Raw genomic sequence first — 21,930 nt, 5'->3', positions numbered from 1 at the left:
CAGGGCCCCATAATAACAATGCCATGGCGGACCCTCGCAGGAGACCGCCTGCGGCTCTGCGAGCGCTGACTCCCTGACGCCCCACAGGGCCTCTGTGCGGCGGGCGGGCGGGCAGCCGGCGCAGTATCCTCCCCGGTTTCAGGGGTGGAGCTGGGGCCCGGAGAGGCACGGTCACTTGCCCTGGGCCGCACTGCTAGCCAACGGCAGGGCTGGGATTTGCCGTTGGGCTATCTGGCTCTAGATTCGGTGCCTCTCTAGGCTTCAGTGCAACCACGGCCCTAGACTGCCTCCCAGAGCTCAGCCCTCACGCAGCCAGCTCCGCGCCCCTGCTCCAGAGGGCGGCCCCGGAAGGTTGGCCCTGCACTCCACCCCCTGGGAGCCCTCCTGGATTTCCACCCACACCGTGCCTGGTCAGCGATGGTGGGGAGGTGGGTGTAGGCTGGGGCCCTGCTCACTCTGCTAGAGAAGGAGGGAGGCTGTGTGCTGGAGTGCGTCCAGGGGCACTCGGGCGGCCTCCCCTCACCCCGGCCTCCCTGTCCGCCTGGGCTGGGCTGCCCCACTCCCAGGTCCTGAGCCTCACCTTGAACTGGCGCCGCAGGTTGGCCATCTCATACAGCCGATGCTCCTCTATGCCTCGGCGGCGGCACCACTTACGTGAGTTTCTGCTCCGTTCTGATTTCACCTGCATGGAGGCAGACCCGAGGTGTCAGGGCCTGGCCGGCGGGGGCGGGGGAGGGGGAGGGGCTGGCCTCCCACCCACACCGCCGCAGCACGGGTCTGAAGCCGCAGCACGGGTCTGAACGCCGGCCTCTGGGAGGATGCGAGGCAGGTGGGAGACCTGCAGGCCCTCCCTGGCACCTGCTTTGTTCCTTCTTCCAGGTCTCCGCCCTGCTGCCCCCTCCCTACAGGAAGCCCTCCCAGACCACACTGGGTCAGGCACCCCCTCCCAGCTCCCTCAGCTCATTCTGAGTGGTTGCTGTGTAGGGACGCATCTGGCTTCCTGCACTGGACTGTGAGCCCCAAAAGGGCTGGGGCCTTGGCACTGCCCGGCACAGGGTCAGACCCAGGGTGGGGGTTCAGGGAACATGTTTTGGGAGTAACAGGTGCTACCCTGGGAGTCAGGACTTCCCCCTGACGGCACTGGTTTTGACCGGTACTTTAGAACCCCAGGCTCCCCTCCAGCCTGAGCTGTGCGCGGGCTGGTCCCAAGGGCACTGGAGTCCGTGGGCCGGGGTGGGGGGCGGCCCTCCTCAGGCAGGCCCTGGCCCTGTGCAGGACGCAGACAGACGGGGTGGCCCCGCCGCCGGCCTCACCTGCACCCAGGTGTTGAAGACATTGAAGAGTGTGAAGGGGTCACCCTGGTCGCTCTCCAGGGGCCGCCGCGCTGCTGCACATTCCGGGTGGCTCTGGGCGCTGCGGGTGAAGGGTGACTGGACGCTGAGGGCGGCCGCGATGGTGAGCACAGGCTCCGCCAGGTGGAACATGGAGCCCAGGATGAGCATCTTCCCTGGGGGGCGGGCAGCGAGCTGAGCCTCCCCGCCTCCCTCCCTCCATCCCGCCCACGACGGGCCTCGGGAGCCAGGTGGACATGCTGCGCTTCCCAGCCACGTGATCTCGGGCAAGGCCTCAGTTTCCCCATCTTAGGCAGGCATGTGATGGGCGCTAAGCAATGGCTACTGCTTCTCTCTTCACTACCAGCCCCCCCAGCATCCCCTCCCCGTGTGCCTGGCTTTGTTTCTTCCCAGCACTGACTTTGCCCTGCCACGGCCTCTGTCCTCCCTTCAGAACGTGACGCCACACAGGCTGTAACCCAGCCTGCCTGGCACACAGCAGGCGCTCACTCTGGCACCGATCTCAGCCTGAATCTTGCCCTGCCACCTTTATGTGCTTCAAAATGGAGAGGCAGGGGAAGATGGAGAGGAGGGTGGGGAGGGGAGGGAGGAGGAGGCAGGGGGACAGCGAGGCACAGGGAGGAGGAAGGAAAGCGGGAGGAACAGTATGACAGCATGGTGAAAACACACTTCCCGATGCTCAGGCTGCTCCTGCCTGCTCTGAGGTCAGTGGCATCGAGTCTGACTCATCCCCACGGGTCCCACTGACTGCCTTTCCAGAAAGTTCCTGTTACACATCTAGCCTCATGATGTAAGGCGGGCAGTAAAACAAGTCTGTCCCAGGCCCCCTAGCTCCGTCACCTCAGACAAGTCCCCTGTCCCTCCACGCCTCTTTCCCCACCTGTGACGGGGTGACAATGGCATCCACCTGCTGTGAGGATGAGCCGCGTTTCGCCCTGTGAATTGCTCTCTGTGCCTGGCCAGTGACTGATCCATCTGGGTCCAGAACCGCCCAGCACTGGGTCACCTGTGTCTACTGCCCGCAGGACCCGGGACCAACGGTGTCCCAGGGATGACCTGGGGAGCGCCTCCCAGCTCCGCCTGCTGCAGGACCCGGGGGAGTGAGTCGCAGCCTTTCTCTGAGCCTCATTTCCTCATGGACAGCGAGCGGCACTCACTTCTACTCTGCAGGAGATGACAGATGACGTGCCTAGCACACGTAGCAGTCTGACAAATGCAGGCTCTGTCGCAGGCGTGTTCCATTCCCTTGGGCGCAGACCTAGGCCCCCCCTCCACCAAGCCTCAGCTTCCTCATCTGCACAAGACAGGTGCCTGGAGCCGTGCCCGCACTGAGTGAGAAGGAAATGCTATACAGTCTACAGAGCCTTTCGTTGGCACACGGGAAATGCTCGTGGAATGTTCATTTTCTCAGACCTGATTCTCCCGACTCTAGGCCTGTTTCCTGCTGAAACAAACGGAAATAGCCGCTTCATAGCCCTCGGAGACGGTGGTCTCCGCCTCCTGCCTGCGCCGAAGCCCCAGCGCAGTGCAAGGACAGGGGCTTGAGCGACACTAACACAGGCCGAAGGTTCTGTTGAGCGTCATCCTTGGGAAATGGCGCCACGGGTGGACGGGCTCTACTGGGACTCTTCTGCAGGCTGGGGACTGCGGGCGGGGCTAGAATGTCTTGAGTCAGGAGAATTGGGCAGAATGAAACGCTTGAGTCAGGAGCCCAGCAGGAGGGGCAGGGATGGCACCAGAATGAGGAAGAGAAAGAGGTTCTGAAATCCCTCGGACCAACCACAAAGGGCAGTGCCAGGGCAGAGCTGGAAACAGGCTGTGCACAGAGGCGTGTTTGTTTACTGCTATCTCCTTGGTGTCAAGAGCAGAGTCTGACGCAGAGGACTCGTGAATGAAGGGACAGGGCCTGGAGGAGGAACAGGCTTGCCCGCAAGTCACCAGAGAGCAAACAGGGCCCTGTACCCACCCAGTGCCCCGTGGGTCACCCCAAGGGGGGCAGGTCCTCACCAATTACAACATCCACAGGCAGCTGGGCCAGCAGGGACCCGATCGGGGTGAGCGCCTCTGAGCTGTCCAGGGCCCCCTGGTCCCGGAGGTAGTGGATGGCCGTCTCCAGGCTGGCTGGTGGCGGGGGCTCAATGAAGGGGAAGGTTCTGGGGTCTCCCACGCTCATGCTCTTCATCTGGAATGAGAACCGAGGCCCCCGGGAATGGAGGACACATGAGCCACTGTGGAGCCCTGCGAGGGCTCAGGTCACAAACTCGCGCCATTTTAAAACCCCAGTGTCGAGGCCCACTGTACAGGGGCGGGGGAGGACGGCCACTGTCTGCCTGTCTGTCTGGCCAGCACCTCTTTCCCCAGACCCTGGCTGTGGAGCGAGTGCATGCTCTAAGCTGGACCAAGCATGGTTTCTCAGCCTCCGGCCATAAGAGCTGGCTAAGGAATGAGCACACGACCTGAGCTGGACCGCTCAGAATCCTTCCCTGGGACTTTGCAAACTGGAGCTGGGACAGAGAAATCCCAGCATCCCCTCTGGTTGAGAGGGGCCGGGGCAGAAGCTCAAAGACGCTAAGGTTATTCCTCCATTGCCTGGGGATTAGCCCGTCCACCGCGGATGGAGAAGTCCTTAATTGCTCCTAAGCTAGACCTCCACCTGCAATGCATACACAAATCCATAAAATCCTCTTTCCTGCTTACAACACTTTGAGTTGGGTTTCTCTCCATTCTCTCTTCACTTTCAACCAAAGAATCCCCATTAATTCAGAGGCCAGAGGGGTAGCGGGTGGTGGGGAGAATGAAGCGAAACACACCCCCGTCACCAGGCCTGGCACGGTGACTCATGTGACTAGGAGAGTCAGAAGAAAGCTCAGAGAGCCCAGGGGTTCAGCCCAAGTCTCCCAGGGAGGGGACCTGCTCACCTAGCCCTGATCTGGAGGCCACCAGACATTTGGCCAGCCACCAAACCCTGACGTTGTCTGCGAGATCACCCAGCGCCCATTAAAATACCTTTAAATTAAAATGTCTGGGTTGGGGCGTGGGAGTGGATTTATTTTTAAGCTCTCCAGGTGATTCCAGTGTGTAGCTGGGGCTGGGAATCAGTGCTACGATCCAGTCTGGCAATGCCATGTTCTGGACAATTACAGGTCACAGAGTGGACACATGACACGTGTGACCCAGTTCTGCCGACCAGACAGGTTGGAAAATTGGCCAGAGGGCTTCTGGGAAAGGTTCCCATGGCCTCAAAACTGAGACCCACAGAGAGGAGCAGTTGGCTGCTTCTGTCCCTAGGTGGTGAAGGAGAAGGCAGTGACGCACACAGCTGTCAAAGCCAGATGGCATTCAAGAGGCAGGCTTGAGGCCTGACAGACAGATGGAATCCGAGCTCAGCCACTTGCCAGCTGTGTGACTTGGGTCAAGATACCTAATCTCTCTGCGCACCCATTTCCTTGTCCATACATCAGAATAAGATTACCTACCCCGCAGAGTTTTTGTGAGGATTAGGTTATATATTGTAGCCCTGGCTGGTGTGGCTCAGTGGATTGAGCGCCGGCCTGCGAGCCAAAGGGTCATAGGTTCAATTCCCAGTGCAGGACACATGCCTGGGTTGCAGGCCAGGTCCCCAGCAGGGGGTGCGCGAGATGCAACCACACACTGATGTTCCTCTCCTGCTCTTTCTCCCTCCCTTCCCCTCTCTAAAAATAAATAAATAAAAAAGAAGTTATATATGGACATAAAAGGCTTAGGATAGAGCCTAGCCCACAGTAAGCACTAGGGAAGTGTTGTCATTATTGTTAGTGCCATTACTATTAAGAGAACTGCTGACAAACAGGTTGTAAAGACAGAAAAGCCCGGGTCCTTTATGACGTCACTGAGCCATTCAGATAACCAAGCATGGGACCTCCCTGTCTAGGCCTTCTTTGTAAATATAAAACGGCACTTTTCCCTTCTTGTTTAAGCCAGCATTTTTCCAACAGCAGGTCAGGAACTGCATGTGGTAGATCACAACCAGCATTTATAAAATATAAAATCGAACAAATAGAAACTATTGGCGTGTGTCACCCATAGAAAGCGGTTTGTATGCCACTCATGCATGCGGGCGCCTGCGCATGCTTTCCTCTGCCCGCCCTCCTGAGCAGAGACTGCACGGCCAGCCTCCACTGCAGGGAGGTGTGGCCAGGGCGGAGCTCGGGCCAGGGCAGGTGCAAGGGAAGCATGCCACCTGCGGACCTGGCCCTTAAAGCCCCAGACCCATGCGCCCACCCCGCTGCACAGCTGACGATGATGAAGAGGCCCAGGGACATGAAGGAGCCATGAGAGGGAAGGGGCCTGGGCCCCTGAATAAAGGAAACTGCCTGCCAACCTGGGAACGACAGTTTCGTTGGGCTGCCTGTCATGGGAGCGGGTCTACTCCTCTAATCTAAGCAAAACTAACGATGGAGATGTGAGCTGTGATATCACATGTATAGAGAAGCCCTGGTTTTATTGTAAAAGCCACTTCTTGACTGGTTTTCTGTGACAGCTGAAAGCATCCTGACTGAGTCACAGGGTTCTTCCCGTGACCCTGTGGATTTGGGCAACAATTCCCCCCTCGACATAGGATCTGGCATGTGGAAGGGCTGAGAGCCCCTCAGCGGCCTGTCCAGCCCCGCCCTCCCTGGCCCTGAACCTGGGACGGGTTCCATCTAAACGCCTCCTGTCCCCACCCCGTCCAGGGCACCAGCCCTCAGGACGCAGTGCCCCCCTGCCCCTGCCTCACCTGCAGCACCAGCGCGTCCAGGGCTACCCTCCGAATCTCGGGGACGGCGTAGGGGGCGAAGGCGTCGTAGTCCGATTCGGCGTAGAGGCGGAAGCAGACACCTGGGCCCGTGCGGCCCGCCCGGCCTTTGCGCTGCTCCGCACTGGCCTGACTGATCCAGAACTCCTGCAGCCGCTGCAGTTTGGCCTGGGGGTCGTAGCTCATCTCCTTCACCTTCCCTGGGTGGGGAGGAGGGCGGAGTGGCTGTCCGCGTGCGGCAGCCGCGCGGGCCCTGCCCACGCCTGGCCCTCCGCCCAGCCCTTCATCCCCCAGCACCACACCGACTCCCTCATCCCATGGACACCGGCCCACTGCTCGTTCTGGCCTGGCCCTGACGTTCTGTTCATGGAATCTTTCATTTCCTCATCCACACATCTTCCCCCTTATCTTCGCGAGCCTCTGCTGATATAGTCAGGTGTTCAGACATCTGACAAACATGAAGAACCTACTGTGTGTCGGGCACTGGACTCGGCCCTCGGGACACAGCTGTGGACAAAACGAGGTTCCTGTTCTCGGGGGGCTGAACAGACACCGTATTTCATCCGCACTGAGACCAACCTGTTCTCATACAGTATTGTCTCTGATGTACTTTCAAATCAATGGCATGTCCATCCCAGGCTACTATGGCTCAGGGAATTGAGTGCCAGCCTGCGAACAAAGGGTTGCCGGTTGGATTCCCAGTCAGGGCACGCGCCTGGGTTGTACAGGCCCCCCAGTAGGGGGCACGCGAGAGGCAGCCACACATTGATGTTTCTCCCTTTCCCTTTCTAAAAATAAATAAAGTCTTTAAAAAATAAAATAAAACCAATGGCATGTCCATGTTTAAAGGACAGCATTTTAAAATCTTCTTAATGGTACATAAAGTTGTGGAATGTTTTATCACAGGCATCCAGGTTCAACGCTGCGAGGTAACTGCTGACGCTTAGGGAGCGTCCGCGCTTTGCGGGCACTGCCCGAGTACCCGGGAGGGCTGCGTTCACTCACTTAACCCTGACACCCTCGGGAGGCACTGTCATTACTGCCACTTTGCGAATGAACAGACTGACACGCAGAGTGTCAGGGACACGACCCTGGTCCCACTGGCCAGGCTGTCTCCAGTGTCCCCTAACTACTCTGCTCCGCTGACTTTCCAGAGAACAGTCTAATTGGGAAGACAAACCGTAAATAGATGAACAGATATAAAATCTGATGCCCGCACTAGGGAGAAGAGCAAAGCCCCACCAGGAAAGCAAGACAAAAGAGCAGGTGGAGGCCGCTTGGATCAAGTGGACAAGGGGGGCCTCGAAGGGGGAGACACTTTCACAGACTCCGGAATGGGATGAACGTGTGGCCCTGTGATATCGGGAGAGAAAGAGCTCAGGGCAGGGCAGCAGCGAGTGCAAAGGCCCTGAGGCAGGGGCAAGCTGGAGTGTCTGAGAGAAACGAAGATGCCGCCACTGCTCCACAGCCCCAAGCGCCGCCTGCTCCCTGGTTCCGGCCAGGCGTTCCCTCGCCACAGCTGCGCATCTCCAAATCGCCACTTCCCTCCAGGTCCTTGGGGTAGCTGGGGGCAGCCTTACCTGAATCTACCACAAAACGGATCCCATCAATGGTGACTGAGGTCTCAGCGATGTTGGTGGAGAGGATGCACTTCCGGACTCCAGCGGGAGCCACATCAAATACCTGGCGGGGAAGGAAGGAGGTGAGATCGGGGGCTGACGCAACCCTTACTGGGCCGTGTGTCCAGGGGCCTCCTGGGCACCGCCTGGACGTCTCACACCCACAGGCCTAACCCAACCTCAGTCCTTCCACCAGACCCGTTCCTCCTCAAGACTCCACCTCAGAGATGGCTCACCATTCTGGGCGAGACACCTGGGCTGTCCCGAGTCCTCCCCCTGCCTGCCCAGCTCCAGACACACCTGGACATCGTGAACACTTCCTGATTTCATGTCCTCCTCCCCAAACCCACTGCCCCTGCCCTGGCCCAGGCCCTCCCTTCCCACCAGATGCGCTCCAGCTTCTTCCTTGGTCTCTAGACTTACTCCCTCCAGTCCATCCTTCACACACCGCAGAGGGATCTGCTAAAGCACAGATTGCCACTGTCCCCACCTTGCTCAGAGCCCTCCCAGGGCTCCCCAATGCGCTTGGGACAAAGCCCACGCACCACGCCAGGTCCTCGAGGACCCTTATGGTCTAACCCTATGTACCTCTCCAGGCCCATCTCTCCTGGCTTTCCCTTCGTGATCCGGACGCCAGCCACCCTGCGTGGAGCTTCCCAGCTGCCTTGTCTTTCTCTCACCCCAGGCCCTTTGCACAAGCCCTTCTCTTGGACTCAAGAGACCGTCAAGCCTAGTGGCTTGGGGGGGTCAGCGATATGGCCTGCGGACCAAACCCAGGCAATGGCACACAGCCCCACCTGGTCGGCCTACAGCCGCTATCCTGCTGTGACTGCGGAGTCACTGTGACAGACATGTGGCCCACAGAACCTAAAAATACGGACTCCCTGGCCCTTTACCAGAAGTTGCCAACCTGTAGTTAAGGGCATGGGCTCTGGTGCCAAATTAGCGAGGCCCACAGCCTGGCTCTGCCACTTGCGTGACTTTGCGCACATGTCCGCGCCTCGGCCTCTGCATCTGTTAGGCGGGAATAACAATGACAACAGGACCTGGAGGTGAGGGCTAAGCGGGCTGAGCCCAGAACTCCAGCCACCTGCAGCACATGCTCCCCACCCACAGCTTAGGCTGGGCTTTCTCAGGTCTGTTTTGAAAGTCCTTTCCTCCAGGAAGCCCTTCCTGAATCCACCAAGACTCTGCTCTCAGGGTTCAGGAGCTTCCCTCTACCATTTGTAAAATTGTCAATTCCTCGTCCACCTCCCCCAACAGGCCAACAGCCACTTCAGGGGAAGGGCTACATCTTGGCTCCCGCTGTGCCCCAAAAAGCCCGCTCAGCACCGGGGAAGCACCAAGGAGTGGCTGGGGGCGTGTCTTCAATTGATAAACAACGACTGCAACCTGCAGGGATCTCCCCCAAGGTGACTGCACAGTCAGCCTCGGGCGGTCCCAGGGAGTCGCACCTCCCGGGACTCTCCCTGCATCCCGCGCCCTCGCAGCAGGCAGCGCACGCCGGCTTAACTAAGAGGACGCTGCAGAAACGATGGTTTGTGATGTCCAAAGCCAGGCTCAAGATGTTGTGGCTCCTGTTTTGGTCTCTCAGAGAGAACCAGCCACCATGTGGCAAAGACACTCAAGCAGCCCCCTGGTGAGACCCCGGTCCCCCGCCAGCCAAGGGGGTGAGGAGCCTCCGGCCCTGGTCAAGCCTTCAACTGAGCGCAGCCCCAGCCGACTGCATCCTCATGAGAGGCCCTAGGCCAGAAACCCGCCAGCTAAACCACTCCCAAGCTCCTGGTCTACAGAAACTATGTGAGATATAGAATGCTTATTGTTCTAAGATGCTAAGTTTTGGGATGATTTGTCGCATGGCAATAAATAACTCATGGCGTGATGCAAAGCCGTCTCTCGTGGCCCTTCACCATTCCAGCCACGCGGTCTCTTCCCCTGTCCCCACACCCCACGCACAGAGTCTCGCCTCCATCCCTTTGCTCTAGCTGGTCCCCCTGCCCGGACTGCCTTCCTGCTCCTTCTCCTACCCCAGACCCTCCTGGTTCTTCTCATATAAGGCCCGATGCCTCCCGCCTCATTGGGAGGCTCACCCTGGCACGGACCCCCCACCCAGATGACGGGAGCAGCCCCATGCAGCCCGCAGCCCTGCGTCCATGGCGTCACGTCCCCTCCGACCCCGCCTTCCCCCTGGCGCACACAGCCAGACCCCCAGGCTGCCTGGCTGCACGGCATACCTTGTCCTGGTCGGCCACAGAGAGGGCGCTGTGCAGCGGCAGCACCACCCAGCGCTGGGTGTGGCTGGCGTAGGTCTGGGCGGCCTCGAGCACGGCACTGATCTCCGCCATGCCGCTGAGGAAGACGAGGAGGTCGCCCCGCTCCTCGGGTGGGTACTTATTGTCAATGGACTCCAGCACCCGCAGGAAGGGCCGCGGGTCCAGCTTCTCCGACTTGGACACGGTCGGCTCTGCCTCAATCGGCTGGTACACGACCTGCAAGGGGACAGCCCTGGCGTGAGCGTCCCTGTCACTCCAGCAGAGAGCAGCGGGGCGAGGAGGCCACAGGGTGACAGAGAAGACCAGGATCAATCTGAGGAGGATGTGATCAAAGCACAAAGTATATGAGTAACTGGGAGGCTTCTGGGGTGCTGGCAAGGTTTGATGTTTCTTAATCTAGGTGCTGGCTGCACACAGGTGTTCAATGGGTGAAAATTAATTGAGCTGTGCACACGGTATGTGCATTCACTCATGCCTGGAGTATAACTTCAACAACAGAATGTTACGGGCACAGCCAGGATTAAAACCCTAGAAATCTCTTCTCAGGAAGCGTCCTCAGTCTTTTATTTTTAATTTTCTTTTTTTTTTTATGGCTGCTTAGAAGATAGACTGATGGGCACTGAGACCCAGAAACCACAAGGGACAGTATAGTTTCCTGGTGCTAGGAACTTCAGAGCTGTTGGCAAAGGCACAAGAGGAAGGAGTGCTTGGTCATTAACACCCCAGAGGACAAAGCTGTGTGGACAGAGCCATCCTGAAAGGAGCTGTGACTTCAGTTGAGGGACACAGACAACCAGGGACCTCAAGGGAGGGAGGTGACTCTGCATTTTTTTTTTTTTATCCTCACCCGAGGACATTTTTTCATTGCTTTTTTTTTTTTTTTTTTTTTTTGAGAGAGAGAGAGAAACATCAATACAGGAAAGAAGCACTGATTGGTTGCCTCCCATATGTGCCTGGGTCCAGGATCATATGCTCCCAGACCAAGGACCATCTGTGCCTGGACCGGGGACTGAACCCACAACCTAGGTATATGCCATGACCAGGAATCAAACCCACAGCCTTTCGGTTACAACACTTCAACCAACTGAACCACCTGGCCAGGGCCGGGGACTGACTGCTTCCCCCACTGGCCAACAGGAAGCCAGAGGGCAGAGGGTCCACTGTTGCTGTCCCACAGGCCCGCCCCGCAGGGAAGACAGGAAGGTGGGAGGGGAGAAAAGCGGATCTGGAAGGGCACAAAGAAGCTTTCTGGAATAGGGCCTGTCTGTCTGGGGGCAGGATTCAAGTCCTGGCTCTGCCACTTGTGAGTCATCCCGGAAACCGGTGATTTCATGTCTCTGAGCTTTACTTTCATCTTTACAGTAGTAATTTGTGGCACAGAACTACCAAGGCTATGGCAAGGGACTCAAGTGAGCCCTTGTACGTTGACTAGGGAGCATGTAGTATACACTTGATAAATGTCATTTGTGATCACCATCATTAATATTATGGACAAAAATGTGCAAGATGTAGCAAACAGACTGAGAAATGGGGGGGGAAGTTCAAGACAGAAGGTGCAGACTGAAAGTTTAGGCCTAAAGAGTTAGGATGTTAAAAAGAATCTCTGCCTAGCTTTCAGTAGAGCAAACTGTAAGAGGACCTGAAAAAGAAAAGATTTTTCATGAATATCAAGCTCCCTTTCTTCCACCTAAAAGGTCTGCCTCTTGATTTCAGCTTCTTCAGTAACAGCCGCACCTCAGGCAGGGGCGAATGAAATGCAATGACACGCGGTGGAGTCCGGCCTGCCCCAGGGCTGCTGCGAGAATGGGATGGCAGTGGGTGTGCCAGCTGGCGTGGGAGACCCACGCTGGTCCCCATAAAGCCTGCTCTTGTCTTCTCTGGCACACTGTCACCTAGGGAGAGAGGGATGATGTTTTCTAGCCTCCCTTGCAGCTAGGTGGGGCTCGGAGGTGAGAACGGAAGCCACCGCAAGGTCATGTCCAACTTCAAAACAAACTGGGCTTTCCCTGGACTTTGGCTCCTTCCTTCTTCCCACAAACCCTGAGAAAACAGAACAGGATACCCAGGACAGTGCTTCTTACCAGGTGTGGTGCTGCCCCCCATGCGACATTTGGCAACATCTGGAGACATATTTGGTTATCACACCTGGGAGAGGAGGATGCTACCGGCATCTGGTGGGTAGAAGCCAGGAATACTGCTAATGATGCCACAACACACAGGGCAGCCCCCACCACGAGTAATTATCCAGCACAAAATGTCAGCGATGCTGAGTCCGAGAAAGCCTGCCCTATGAGGTGGTAGAGGAATGAGGAAGAGCCTGGGTTCCTGAAGGACCACATGGAACTGAGCTGCCCATCAGCCTAGACCAGCTGGACTGCTAAAATTTGAGCCTTTCCATTTTAGGGTCTCCTCTAATAAGCACTTAGCACTTTTCCTGGCACATGTAAATGCTCAGAAATGGCAGCTTTAGAAAAGACAGAGTGAGAATATCCTTAATTGAAGGGATGGGACGCAGAGCAGCAGAGAAGGGACAGGTCCGGGTTTGGCCGGAGACCAGGTGGGAGGACTGGGGATGGGGGGGCACTAACCGTGATGGGGAAGAGCCTCCCAGGCACCTGCACCACGGGGGCATGGCCGAAGTAGCTGGAGAAGAGCGAGATGTTGATGGTGGCCGACATGAGGATGACCTTGAGGTCAGGCCGCGTGGGCAGCAGGCGCCGGAGGACACCCAGGAGGAAGTCGTTGTGGAGGTGGCGCTCGTGGACTTCATCCACGATCAGGACCTGGTACTGGGGCAGGCTGGGCTCCCGCTGGATTTGTCTCAGGAGCAGCCCCACTGTCAGGAACACAATCTTGGTGGCCGCCGAACGCGTGCTCTCAAAGCGGATCTGGTAGCCGACCTGGGGAAGGGGGCGGAGGGCGGTCAGGGGAGGACCCTGGGCCTGGGCGCCAGCCCCTCGCCCCGCCCAAAGTGAAATCGGAGCAAATGCCCCCGCATCAGACTCTGGAGTCCAACAGGCTTGGGTTTGAGTCCCACCTCTACCCCTCCGGGCCGTTGACTTTGGGCAAGCAGTTCCATCCCTCAGAGATGTATTTTTTTCTCCTGTAAGGATTATATGAGCTAATGCACATCAATTATTTGGCACAGAGCCTGGTTCATGGCACTAACTAATTATAATACTAATAATTAGCCTTTCTTGGAGGCCTTACATGTGCTACCAACTGTTATAAATGCTTTATGTATATTGACTCATTGCATTCTCTCAACCACCACAGGGCGCCAGGGTTACTCTTAGCCTCACTTCACAGGTGGGGAAACTGAGGCTGCTCATCCGAGGTAACAGCTAACACGTGGTACCTCGCATCGCACACATATGCACCTACTGATTTCAGGTGAATTATAGTGCTAAAGGTAAAAGTTATTAAGAAAAAAACAGAACACCTTCATGACCTTCAAGTAGGCAAAGATTCCTTAAACAGCCCAAAGGGTGCCGATCATAAAAAGAAAATGACAAACTGGATTATATTTAAGTAAAAAGACACTGTCATCAGAAGACCTCATTCAGAAAATAAAAGGCAAATTATAGAGTAGGGAGAGCGGATATTTTAACTAGTTAAAACTACATAATTTAAAATATGATGTACTTATTGACTGTAAAACTTATTTTATTATAGTGGTAGGCTTGTAAAACACCTTTATTAAAATGTACGTTCAAAAATAATTTTTTTTTCTAAAAGATAAAAGAATATCACAAAGTAGGAGACAATATTTGCAATACATAAATCCTACTAAGGACTCTTACCTAGAACTGATAACAGGCCGGTAAATCAAGAACAAACAGACAGACAATGCAAAAAACAAATGGGAAAAAGGCTTGCACAGACACTTCACAGAAAAAGGCTCTCCTAACGGCCAATAAATACACGAAAAGGCACTCAGCATCCTTAGTCATCAGGGAAATGCAAATGAAAACCCACAATACAAATTAAAATGTGATAGCACTACACAGCCACCAGAAAAGCTAAAATGAAAAAGATGAACTGTAGCAAGCACCGGTGATGACGCGGAATGTACTGCTGGTGGGAGTGTGAATTGGTACAAGTGCGCTGCAAAACGTTTTGGCAGTGCCCACACCTAGATATACACTCAGCAAAAATAGTCACCATGAGTCCCCAGCAGGCACATTATAAAATGCTGAACATGGCACCATTCACAAGAGCCTAAAACTGGAAACCCCCCAAATTCCCGTCAGCAGTTGAAGGGACAAATACCTGTGGCCTTCACAATGGGCTACCGTGTGGCACTGTGACCGCAAGGCGCTCACCTACAAGCGATACTAAGAGTGAGTCTCACAAAACTAACACTGAGCAACAGAGGCCAGGCCCAAAAGAAAACATACTTTCTAATCCCATTTACAAAAAGTAAGATAAAGAGGCAAAAATAATCTGGGATAATCTATCACTAACTCCCTTGCATTTAGGCGATCATTTATCACTAAGAATAGTGATGACCCGGGGGTCTCAAAGGAGTAACAGGAAAAGGAAACAAGGGTTTCTGGGGTGTTGGTGAGTTTGATTTTTTTAAAGATTTATTTATTTTTAGAGAGAGGGGAGAAAAGGGAGGGAGAGAAACAACGATTGGTTGCTCCTCCCAAGCAACCTGACCGGGGACCGAACCTGCAACCGAGTCCTGTGCCCCGTACTGGGAAGGGAATCGAACCGGTGACCTTTAGCTTTGCAGAATGATGCCCAACCAACTGAGACACATGGCAAGTAAGTTTGAGTCTTTAAAAAAAAAAATCTGGGTGCTAACTACACAACTATATTCAACTTGTGAAAATTTACAATTTCCACAAGAGTTAAATGCATTCTTCTGGGTTGGGAGTATTCCAAATTAAGTAACAACAATTCTCAGGCAGTAGAAGCAGGATCGGACCTCATTCTTTTTTATGGCTGTCTAGGAAAAAGATGGATGAATCTTCAGGACATTTCCAATTTTTTTTACTGTTGAAGTGCTATACAGACAGACCCTGGAGACGTTGCGGGGTCACTTCCAGACACCACAATAAAGTGAGCATTGCAATAAAGCAAACTGCAATCTTTTTGTGGGTCGAGGGACTTGCCTTCAATTTGGAAAAAAGATGCAACATCTGCGAAGCACAATAAAGCGAAGCACAGTAAAATGAGGTCTGCCTGTACTAAGTGATGTTAATGCCTTTATCATGTGGACCACATCCAGGCCAATCAGTAGACAGATTTCTAGAAGAATCCATGCTGGGTCAAAGGGTAAGTGCTTTTGTAACTTTTATCGATACAACTGAGGGCAAGCAACTTACTCCCCAAGGTCAAATGGCAGAAACTGGAATCCTGTTCGTTCTCACTCACCTGTGAGCCATACTGACTGAGGCTCTCAAAGCCAACACGCTTGGCCAGTGAGATGCAGGCGATCCGCCGGGGCTGGGTGCAAGCCACGTGACTGAAGCCAGCGGCCAGTAGGTACTGGGGTACCTGAGTGGACTTGCCACAGCCCGTGTCACCTGCCACCACCACCACCTGATGCTCCTTCAGTGTCTTCAGGATGCGCTGCCCATACTGGGCGATGGGAAGCGCCGCCCGCTCACGCTGCAGTTTGGCCAGCCGCCCAAATGCCTGCTTCTGGCCAAAGTCCAAGTAGTGCAACAGGGCTCGGCGGAACTCGGACACTCTCTCCTGGGGCAGGCGCCTGCCCTGCCCCCGAGAGCCCCGAGTGTCAGGGCCAAGGACAGACAGGTTGATGCGGTAACGCGGGTCGTAAGTGCGAGGGAGGTCGGCCAGTGCTGGGATGCTGTGCTTGGGCTGCCCCGGGTCTTTCTCCTCCTTCCTGGTGGTCTTGAGGTGCTGGAACCTCTGTAAGCGTTCGAAGAAGGTCCAGAACTTCTGGCACTCCTCAGAACCCTGGCGGATGTAATCCTCATCCCGGAAGAAGGCATCCTCGAAGAGACTCCGGATCTCTGGACGATTCCAGTCCCACCTCTCTGGAGCCTCCTCCTCACTGGAAGCACGGTGTCGGTGCCGGTGATCCCTGTCCTCCCTTGTTCTGGGAGGAGGCATGCTGGGCCTAATCACACTGCTGTCACAAAAGCGGCCTCAGTTCTGATCACGGGGACCAAATGTTCTCATCCATTCCCCGCCTCCTGCAGTGAGGGGCCAGTACGTACAGTAAGGAACCGCTTTCTCTTCAAAGAGCTAAGTTCTCTCTTCATGGATGGTATAAGGGCCACTGCAGGCGATGGGAGGGTAAGTGGCCAGGGGCCTGGGTCAAGCTGGTGACCCACAGGCACCTCACGGCTCCTGCAGCAACCTCTGGGACGGACAGAAATGTATCCTGGTTTTTCAGGCCCTGAATGTTTGGGGGAAGAGAAAGAAGACATCCGTTTTTAGCACTTACTGAAAGCCTGCTGGACGCAAGCACTGGACTAGAAGGGATAGTAATGAGTTAGACCATCCTGTGCCGCTACAGGTGGTCATGGTCACATGCAAGAGGCAGACCCGTCACCTATTCTGACAATCCAGTGATTGGGGCTGTGTTAAAGTAAGCCCAGGGGGCTGTGGGAGACTTCCATGACCAAAACTACACGAGCAGTGTGGCATAACGAAGAATAAGGCTGCTCTGGCCGGCTGGCTCAGTTGGCTGGAGCATTGTCCCGTACACCAAAAGGTTACAGGTTCGATTTCTGGTCAGGGCACATACCTAGGTTGCAAGTTTGATCCGTGGTTGGGGCGTGTACAGAAAGCAACTGATCAATATTTCTCTCACATTGATGTTTCTCTCTCAATCTCAAATCAATTAAGAACAATTATATCCTTGGATGAGGATTAAAACAATAATTTTAAAAAAAGAATAAAGGCAGGCTCCTAATCTGGGGTCTACTGAGCTTCAGAACAGCTGGGAACCCTTTAAAATTAAGTGCACAATTTTGCAAGTGTTGCGTTACATATGCAGTTTTTGCCTGCCAGGCACATCGCTTCCTTCTTTTTCTGATTAACAATACACACCTTTCTTTGGAGAGCTGCCCTTCCTGGATTCCAGATGGTTCTAATGGCCTTAAGTCAGAGAACTCCTATCGGCTGGGCAAGCGGCAAAGGCCTGGCCAGTCATGGTACCCTACCCTCCCTTTAACCAGTGATTGGTTTGAGAGGTGAACACATGGTCCAAGGAGGGCCCATCAGGGCCTTTCTCTGGAATTTACACTGGGTTACTAGGAAAGAAAAGCTCTCATTTTTATCTACTGTGGCTAGGCAAGGAGGATTAAACCTGAAGCTGTTCGTAACAGCCCTTGAACATGAGCCTTTCCTAGATTTTTATCCCAGAAAATCCTGCCTGTGAACACAATGAGGTACCCACAAGGCACACACTGAGCTACTACAGGGAGAGAACTGAAAGGTGAGAAGCTTGGTGACATCCTTTAGTTCTTGAAGCTTAGTTTCCTCCTATCCTGCACTTCTGAGCTACACAAGAAAATGTCTTTTTTGCTTAGAGCTCAGTTTCTGACTCTCAGTGCCTAAGTCCCAACTAATAAAGGGCGTACCCTGGTACGCGCAATTTACTAGAGGGAAACCCATCACTCGGATTTGTAAATCAGTTTATGATCTTAAAAGGGTTCAGAACCTTCCATGGTAGAGGCTTTGGAGTCGGGAAGACCTGGGTTTGGCCCTCAGCTTCATCATTTACTAGATGTGTGGCCATCAGGAAATGAACACCTTTGAGGATGTTTTCTTCATCTATAAAAATGGGAGCAACACCCATCTCAAAACATGGCAATGTTTATCACCTGCCCTGGTACAGAGAAGCTAAATAGTAACTAGTATTCTGAATTCAGTGCTTTCTCCCAACAACTAACAGAGGAAAAACTGCGAGAACCAGGGGCATACAACTTAAGAAATTCCACTTAGAAGGCCACAATTCGCCTCCATAATGGTATTAGCAATGCGTTCACCTACGCTGCCTTCAGTCTCTCAATGGCCATCAGGGGACAGAGCTCAGAGATTCAATCTCTGCCACGTCAGGGGGAACTCAGGCCAACCCTGGGAGTTCTTAAGAGGCAGGCACGGGTTTCAGCTGGGGAACTTCTGAGCGGCAGAGTTGTTTCTCACAGAGGGAGTAGCCTGGGGGAATGCGCATCGCCTCTTACTCAAAACCTGTACTAGATGACGCCAGGGCAGCTTCGAAGGAATTCCTATTCTAGGAAGGAAGAGGCAAGGACCTTGAAGGGCCACTGGGATACGTAACCAGTGGTTCCCAGAATGAAATGGGAGAGCACTCAGGCTTTAAACTGCATGTGGCCCAACTGCGTGCACCCCCACGGCTCTCAAGGAGTCTACTCTTTTAAGCTACCTTTTAAATTTCCTGGATCTACTGGTTTCTCTGTCACGGTACCTCTGACCATCTCCTGGCTTCTTTTCTAGGCTCATGGCTTTTACAGGTCTTCTTTGCACCCTTTTCTCTCCTCCTCTGGTATCCTGTGTCTTGTCTTTTTCCGTCCATCTTGCTCACCACCCACATCTCCTCTTTCCTCTCTCAGTCACTGGTCCCATCTCACTTCATTTATCTGATTCTCTTCCACTGTCTGTATTCTTCAGTCTGATTTTTTTCCCTGTAAGTCCATCCATCTTTTCCTATTTGACAATCTCTTACTATTTCTCTTTAGTACTCCGTTTGACTTTCTCATTTTGTTGGATTATTTTTTTAAATCATTTTCGTCTCTCTCCAGCTTTCATTCTCTATCACTCTCTTCCTCCACCATGAGTATCTCTTCATCTCGCTCGATTTCGCCATCTAAAATCTTGTCTCACAATTGTCTGAAGATTGAGTAATAGCTACCCTGGCCAGGTGGCTCAGTTGGTTGGAGCATCATCCTGTACACAAAAAGGTTGCAGGTTCAATCCCTGGTCAGCAGGCATATGAGAGACAACCAATTGATGTTCCTGTCTCTCTCCCTAAAATCAATAGATATATCCGATAGCTATAGCCAATAGATAAATCCCTGGATGAGGATTTTAAAAAAGACTGGATAATAGCTATCATTTACTTAGTGCTTACTCACGTATCAGGTACTATTCTAAATCACTTACATACATGCATATGTACACACTTTTCTCACAACCTTAAAAACATGCTATTATTTTACTGAACCACATAGAGAACAAAGAGTAAGTGGCAGGTGAGAAATGCAAATCTAGGGATTCAGGCTTCCTTTACTACTCCTCCTCTTCTATTTTTCAATGTGATTCTCCACTGCCTCGCTTTATCCCTCCATTTTTAAACTTCACACTGTCTTTTCAGTTCCATTTACTCTCTCTCCATTTCCCCATCTGCAGTCTCTTCACGTCTCTCCATTTCTCCATACTCAGGATTACTCCAAGTATCTGCCTTTGTCTCCCATTTCCCATCCATCTCACTCCACTCTCACCTCTTGCTTTCTCTCTCCCAGTCTCTGTCCCTCAATCCCGCTCACGTCAGCTTTTGTCGGACTCTCCCTATTTCACAGTGCCCATCTTTCTTTGGTGATCTCTCCCCATGATTCAGCCTCTCGTTCCTCCACTTAAATTGTCCTCTTCGGTCTATTTCTGTTCGCTAGTTTCCACTACAGTCCTTCCCTCCATCTCCCACGTTCTTGGTGCGACCACATTTCTCTCGTAGGCTCTGTGAGCCTCTCTCGGTGGCATCCGTCAGCTTCTTGCGCGATGCCTCTAGTTTTCAGCTTCCCTCCTCCCTGAACCTCCCCGTCTCAGTCTCTCGCAGCTTTTCGTGCCTCCATTTCTTTCAGCCTAGGCCTCTTATTCACTCAGGTTCTCTCAGGGACGCTCAAGCACCATCTCCATCCGCTTTTCCCGACCCTCGGCCTCCTCCAACACATGTCCTCATCTCGGGATCCCCATCCACCCCTGCGCTCGACCCCAAGCTACCAGCGACCGGATCCCACTCCGGCCGCAGCACCCACGAACCCACGCAGGCGCCCCGCCCCCCTCACCTCCAACACCGAGGCGAACAGTTGAACTTCCGGTCTCAGTGCCCCTCTCGCGCCCGAAACCGGTCCTGCGCCTGCGCACGCCATCCCACTCGGCGCCTGCGCCTGCGCCTGCGCCTGCGCACGCTCCTGCCCCGCCTTGTTTCGGGCGGAGGCCAGGTTGGCGCGGAGGGCGCTAAGGGCCAGTGAAGGTGCTGCGATAGAGAGTTGCTGTGAGACACGCGTCTGAGCGGCCAGTTGCATTCTGGGATTGCCTGGACCCTGGGATTTTGACCCAGCAAGGGAGGTGGCGGGAGCCCAGACACTTTTTAAACATCCCCGAGATTTATTCATTGTAACTATTAATGCATAATTACCTTATCAGTTCACTAATAATCCAGCTCAACTCCTCAACTCCATGAATCCTGGGGCATTTCTGCCTTGGATGTCGTATGTTCTCAGAGTCTACCACAGGGATCGGAGAGTTGATATTTGCTGAATGAATAAATGAGAAAACTGAGTCCTCTTTAGTCCTACATGTGCCAGTCATTGCTAGACTGAGCCTCAGTTTCTCCGTTCATACCGAGGTTAAAATCTACTTTAAGATTCTTAGGAAAATAGATGAATAGCTATACATGAGGTACATAAACTTCTTTCACTACAGATAAGTGCTCGATAAATGTTAAGTTTTTATTATAGGATAATATTGCCGTTCAGAAGGTACAGCCTGAGAGGATCTGGAGTCAGATCTAGGCGCTGAGGCTACCTCAGTGAACAATACAGATCAAGGCCTTGCTCCCGTGGAGCTCACATTTTCATAGGGAAGACAGACACAGAGATCAAAGTAAATAGACTGTCAGGCAGTATTGCCTTCTCTGCGGAGCAAAACAAAGCAGGAAAGGTATGAGGAGCGATGCTATTTTAAGTGTCATGGTAAGCGATATCTAGAAAATAGCATTTGAGCAGAGGGCTGAAAAAAGTAAGGCAGGAAACCAGGGGCCCCAGTGGGAGAGATTTCTAAGTAGAGGAAACAGCAAATGCAAAAACTGAGGCTTCAAGGACCAGCAAGCAGGCTTGTGTGGCTGGAAGGAAGCGAGGGAATAACGGGGAGTAGACCATACAGCGTGGCCAGGACTTTGGCTTCTAACATGTGTCAGCTGAAAGACCTGGGAGGAATATGAGGAGAGGAGGAATGTGAGACATGATCTGACTTAGATTTTATCAGAATCCTCCGCTCCTCTGTTGGGAACAGACCATAGGGAACCACAATGAGAACAAGGGGACCCAGGAGGAGGCCGCTGGACTAGGTGAGAGATTGTGGTGGCTGAACAAGGATGATGACAGGGAAGATATTTTAAGGCAGAGCCTGGAGGGATTGGCTGATAGATTGGCCATAGAATGTAAGAGAAAACAGGCATCAAGGATGACCCCAAAGAGTCTGGCCTGAGTGCCTGGAGATATGGAGTTGCCATCAACTGAGATCGGGAAAATGCAGGAAGAGGGCTGAGAAAGAAAAAACTAGAGATTCCATTTTCATCATATTAAGTTGAAGTTAGGTATTAGACATCAAATTGGGTGTCAAGTGTTAAGATAAAAAAAGAGACCAAGCTTGCAAATTTTATTTCTCAATAACCAGTTTAGATATACAAACAAAGCTGAATTGAGCTTATTTTGCAAGACTAACTTGACTTGAATCACTCCTTGCTTATGTATCCGGAAATCATGAGCAAAACTTAAACTATTTCCCAAGGTGGGTATGAGGTAACCATTGACCAATTTACGGTTATTTAAGAAAATTCTAGTATTAAAAGCATTTGTATTACAATATGCTTTTATTAATTACTCTTCCGTGAGTCATTGGTTTTACTTCTGTTATTTCTGAACTTTTGACTAATCTTTAGGAAACAACTTGACTATAGAGAGGTT

The 21,930-nt window shown here is 53.2% G+C and overlaps 1 protein-coding gene across 1 annotated transcript in view; it reads right to left on the bottom strand.

Annotated features, from left to right (window-relative positions):
* Nucleotides 1–19,929, bottom strand: part of DHX34 (DExH-box helicase 34) — a 28,340-nt gene extending 8,411 nt beyond the window's left edge. The window contains exons 1-9 of the mRNA XM_054588656.1: nucleotides 18,393–19,929; nucleotides 15,404–16,397; nucleotides 12,607–12,918; nucleotides 9,980–10,234; nucleotides 7,707–7,809; nucleotides 6,109–6,326; nucleotides 3,360–3,534; nucleotides 1,314–1,507; nucleotides 581–682 (exon numbers count right to left, since the gene is read on the bottom strand). Coding sequence (XP_054444631.1) covers nucleotides 581–682; nucleotides 1,314–1,507; nucleotides 3,360–3,534; nucleotides 6,109–6,326; nucleotides 7,707–7,809; nucleotides 9,980–10,234; nucleotides 12,607–12,918; nucleotides 15,404–16,108 — 2,064 coding nt within the window. The 5' untranslated portion in view covers nucleotides 16,109–16,397; nucleotides 18,393–19,929. The remainder of the gene's footprint in view (nucleotides 1–580; nucleotides 683–1,313; nucleotides 1,508–3,359; nucleotides 3,535–6,108; nucleotides 6,327–7,706; nucleotides 7,810–9,979; nucleotides 10,235–12,606; nucleotides 12,919–15,403; nucleotides 16,398–18,392) is intronic.
* Between the last annotated feature and the right edge of the window lie 2,001 nt (nucleotides 19,930–21,930).

Source organism: Pteronotus mesoamericanus, unplaced genomic scaffold (assembly GCF_021234165.1).
Source record: "Pteronotus mesoamericanus isolate MK-2021 breed Mesoamerican mustached bat unplaced genomic scaffold, CSHL_Meso_final scaffold_137, whole genome shotgun sequence".
NCBI lineage: Eukaryota > Metazoa > Chordata > Mammalia > Chiroptera > Mormoopidae > Pteronotus > Pteronotus mesoamericanus.
This window is presented reverse-complemented; position numbering and strand designations above follow the sequence as displayed.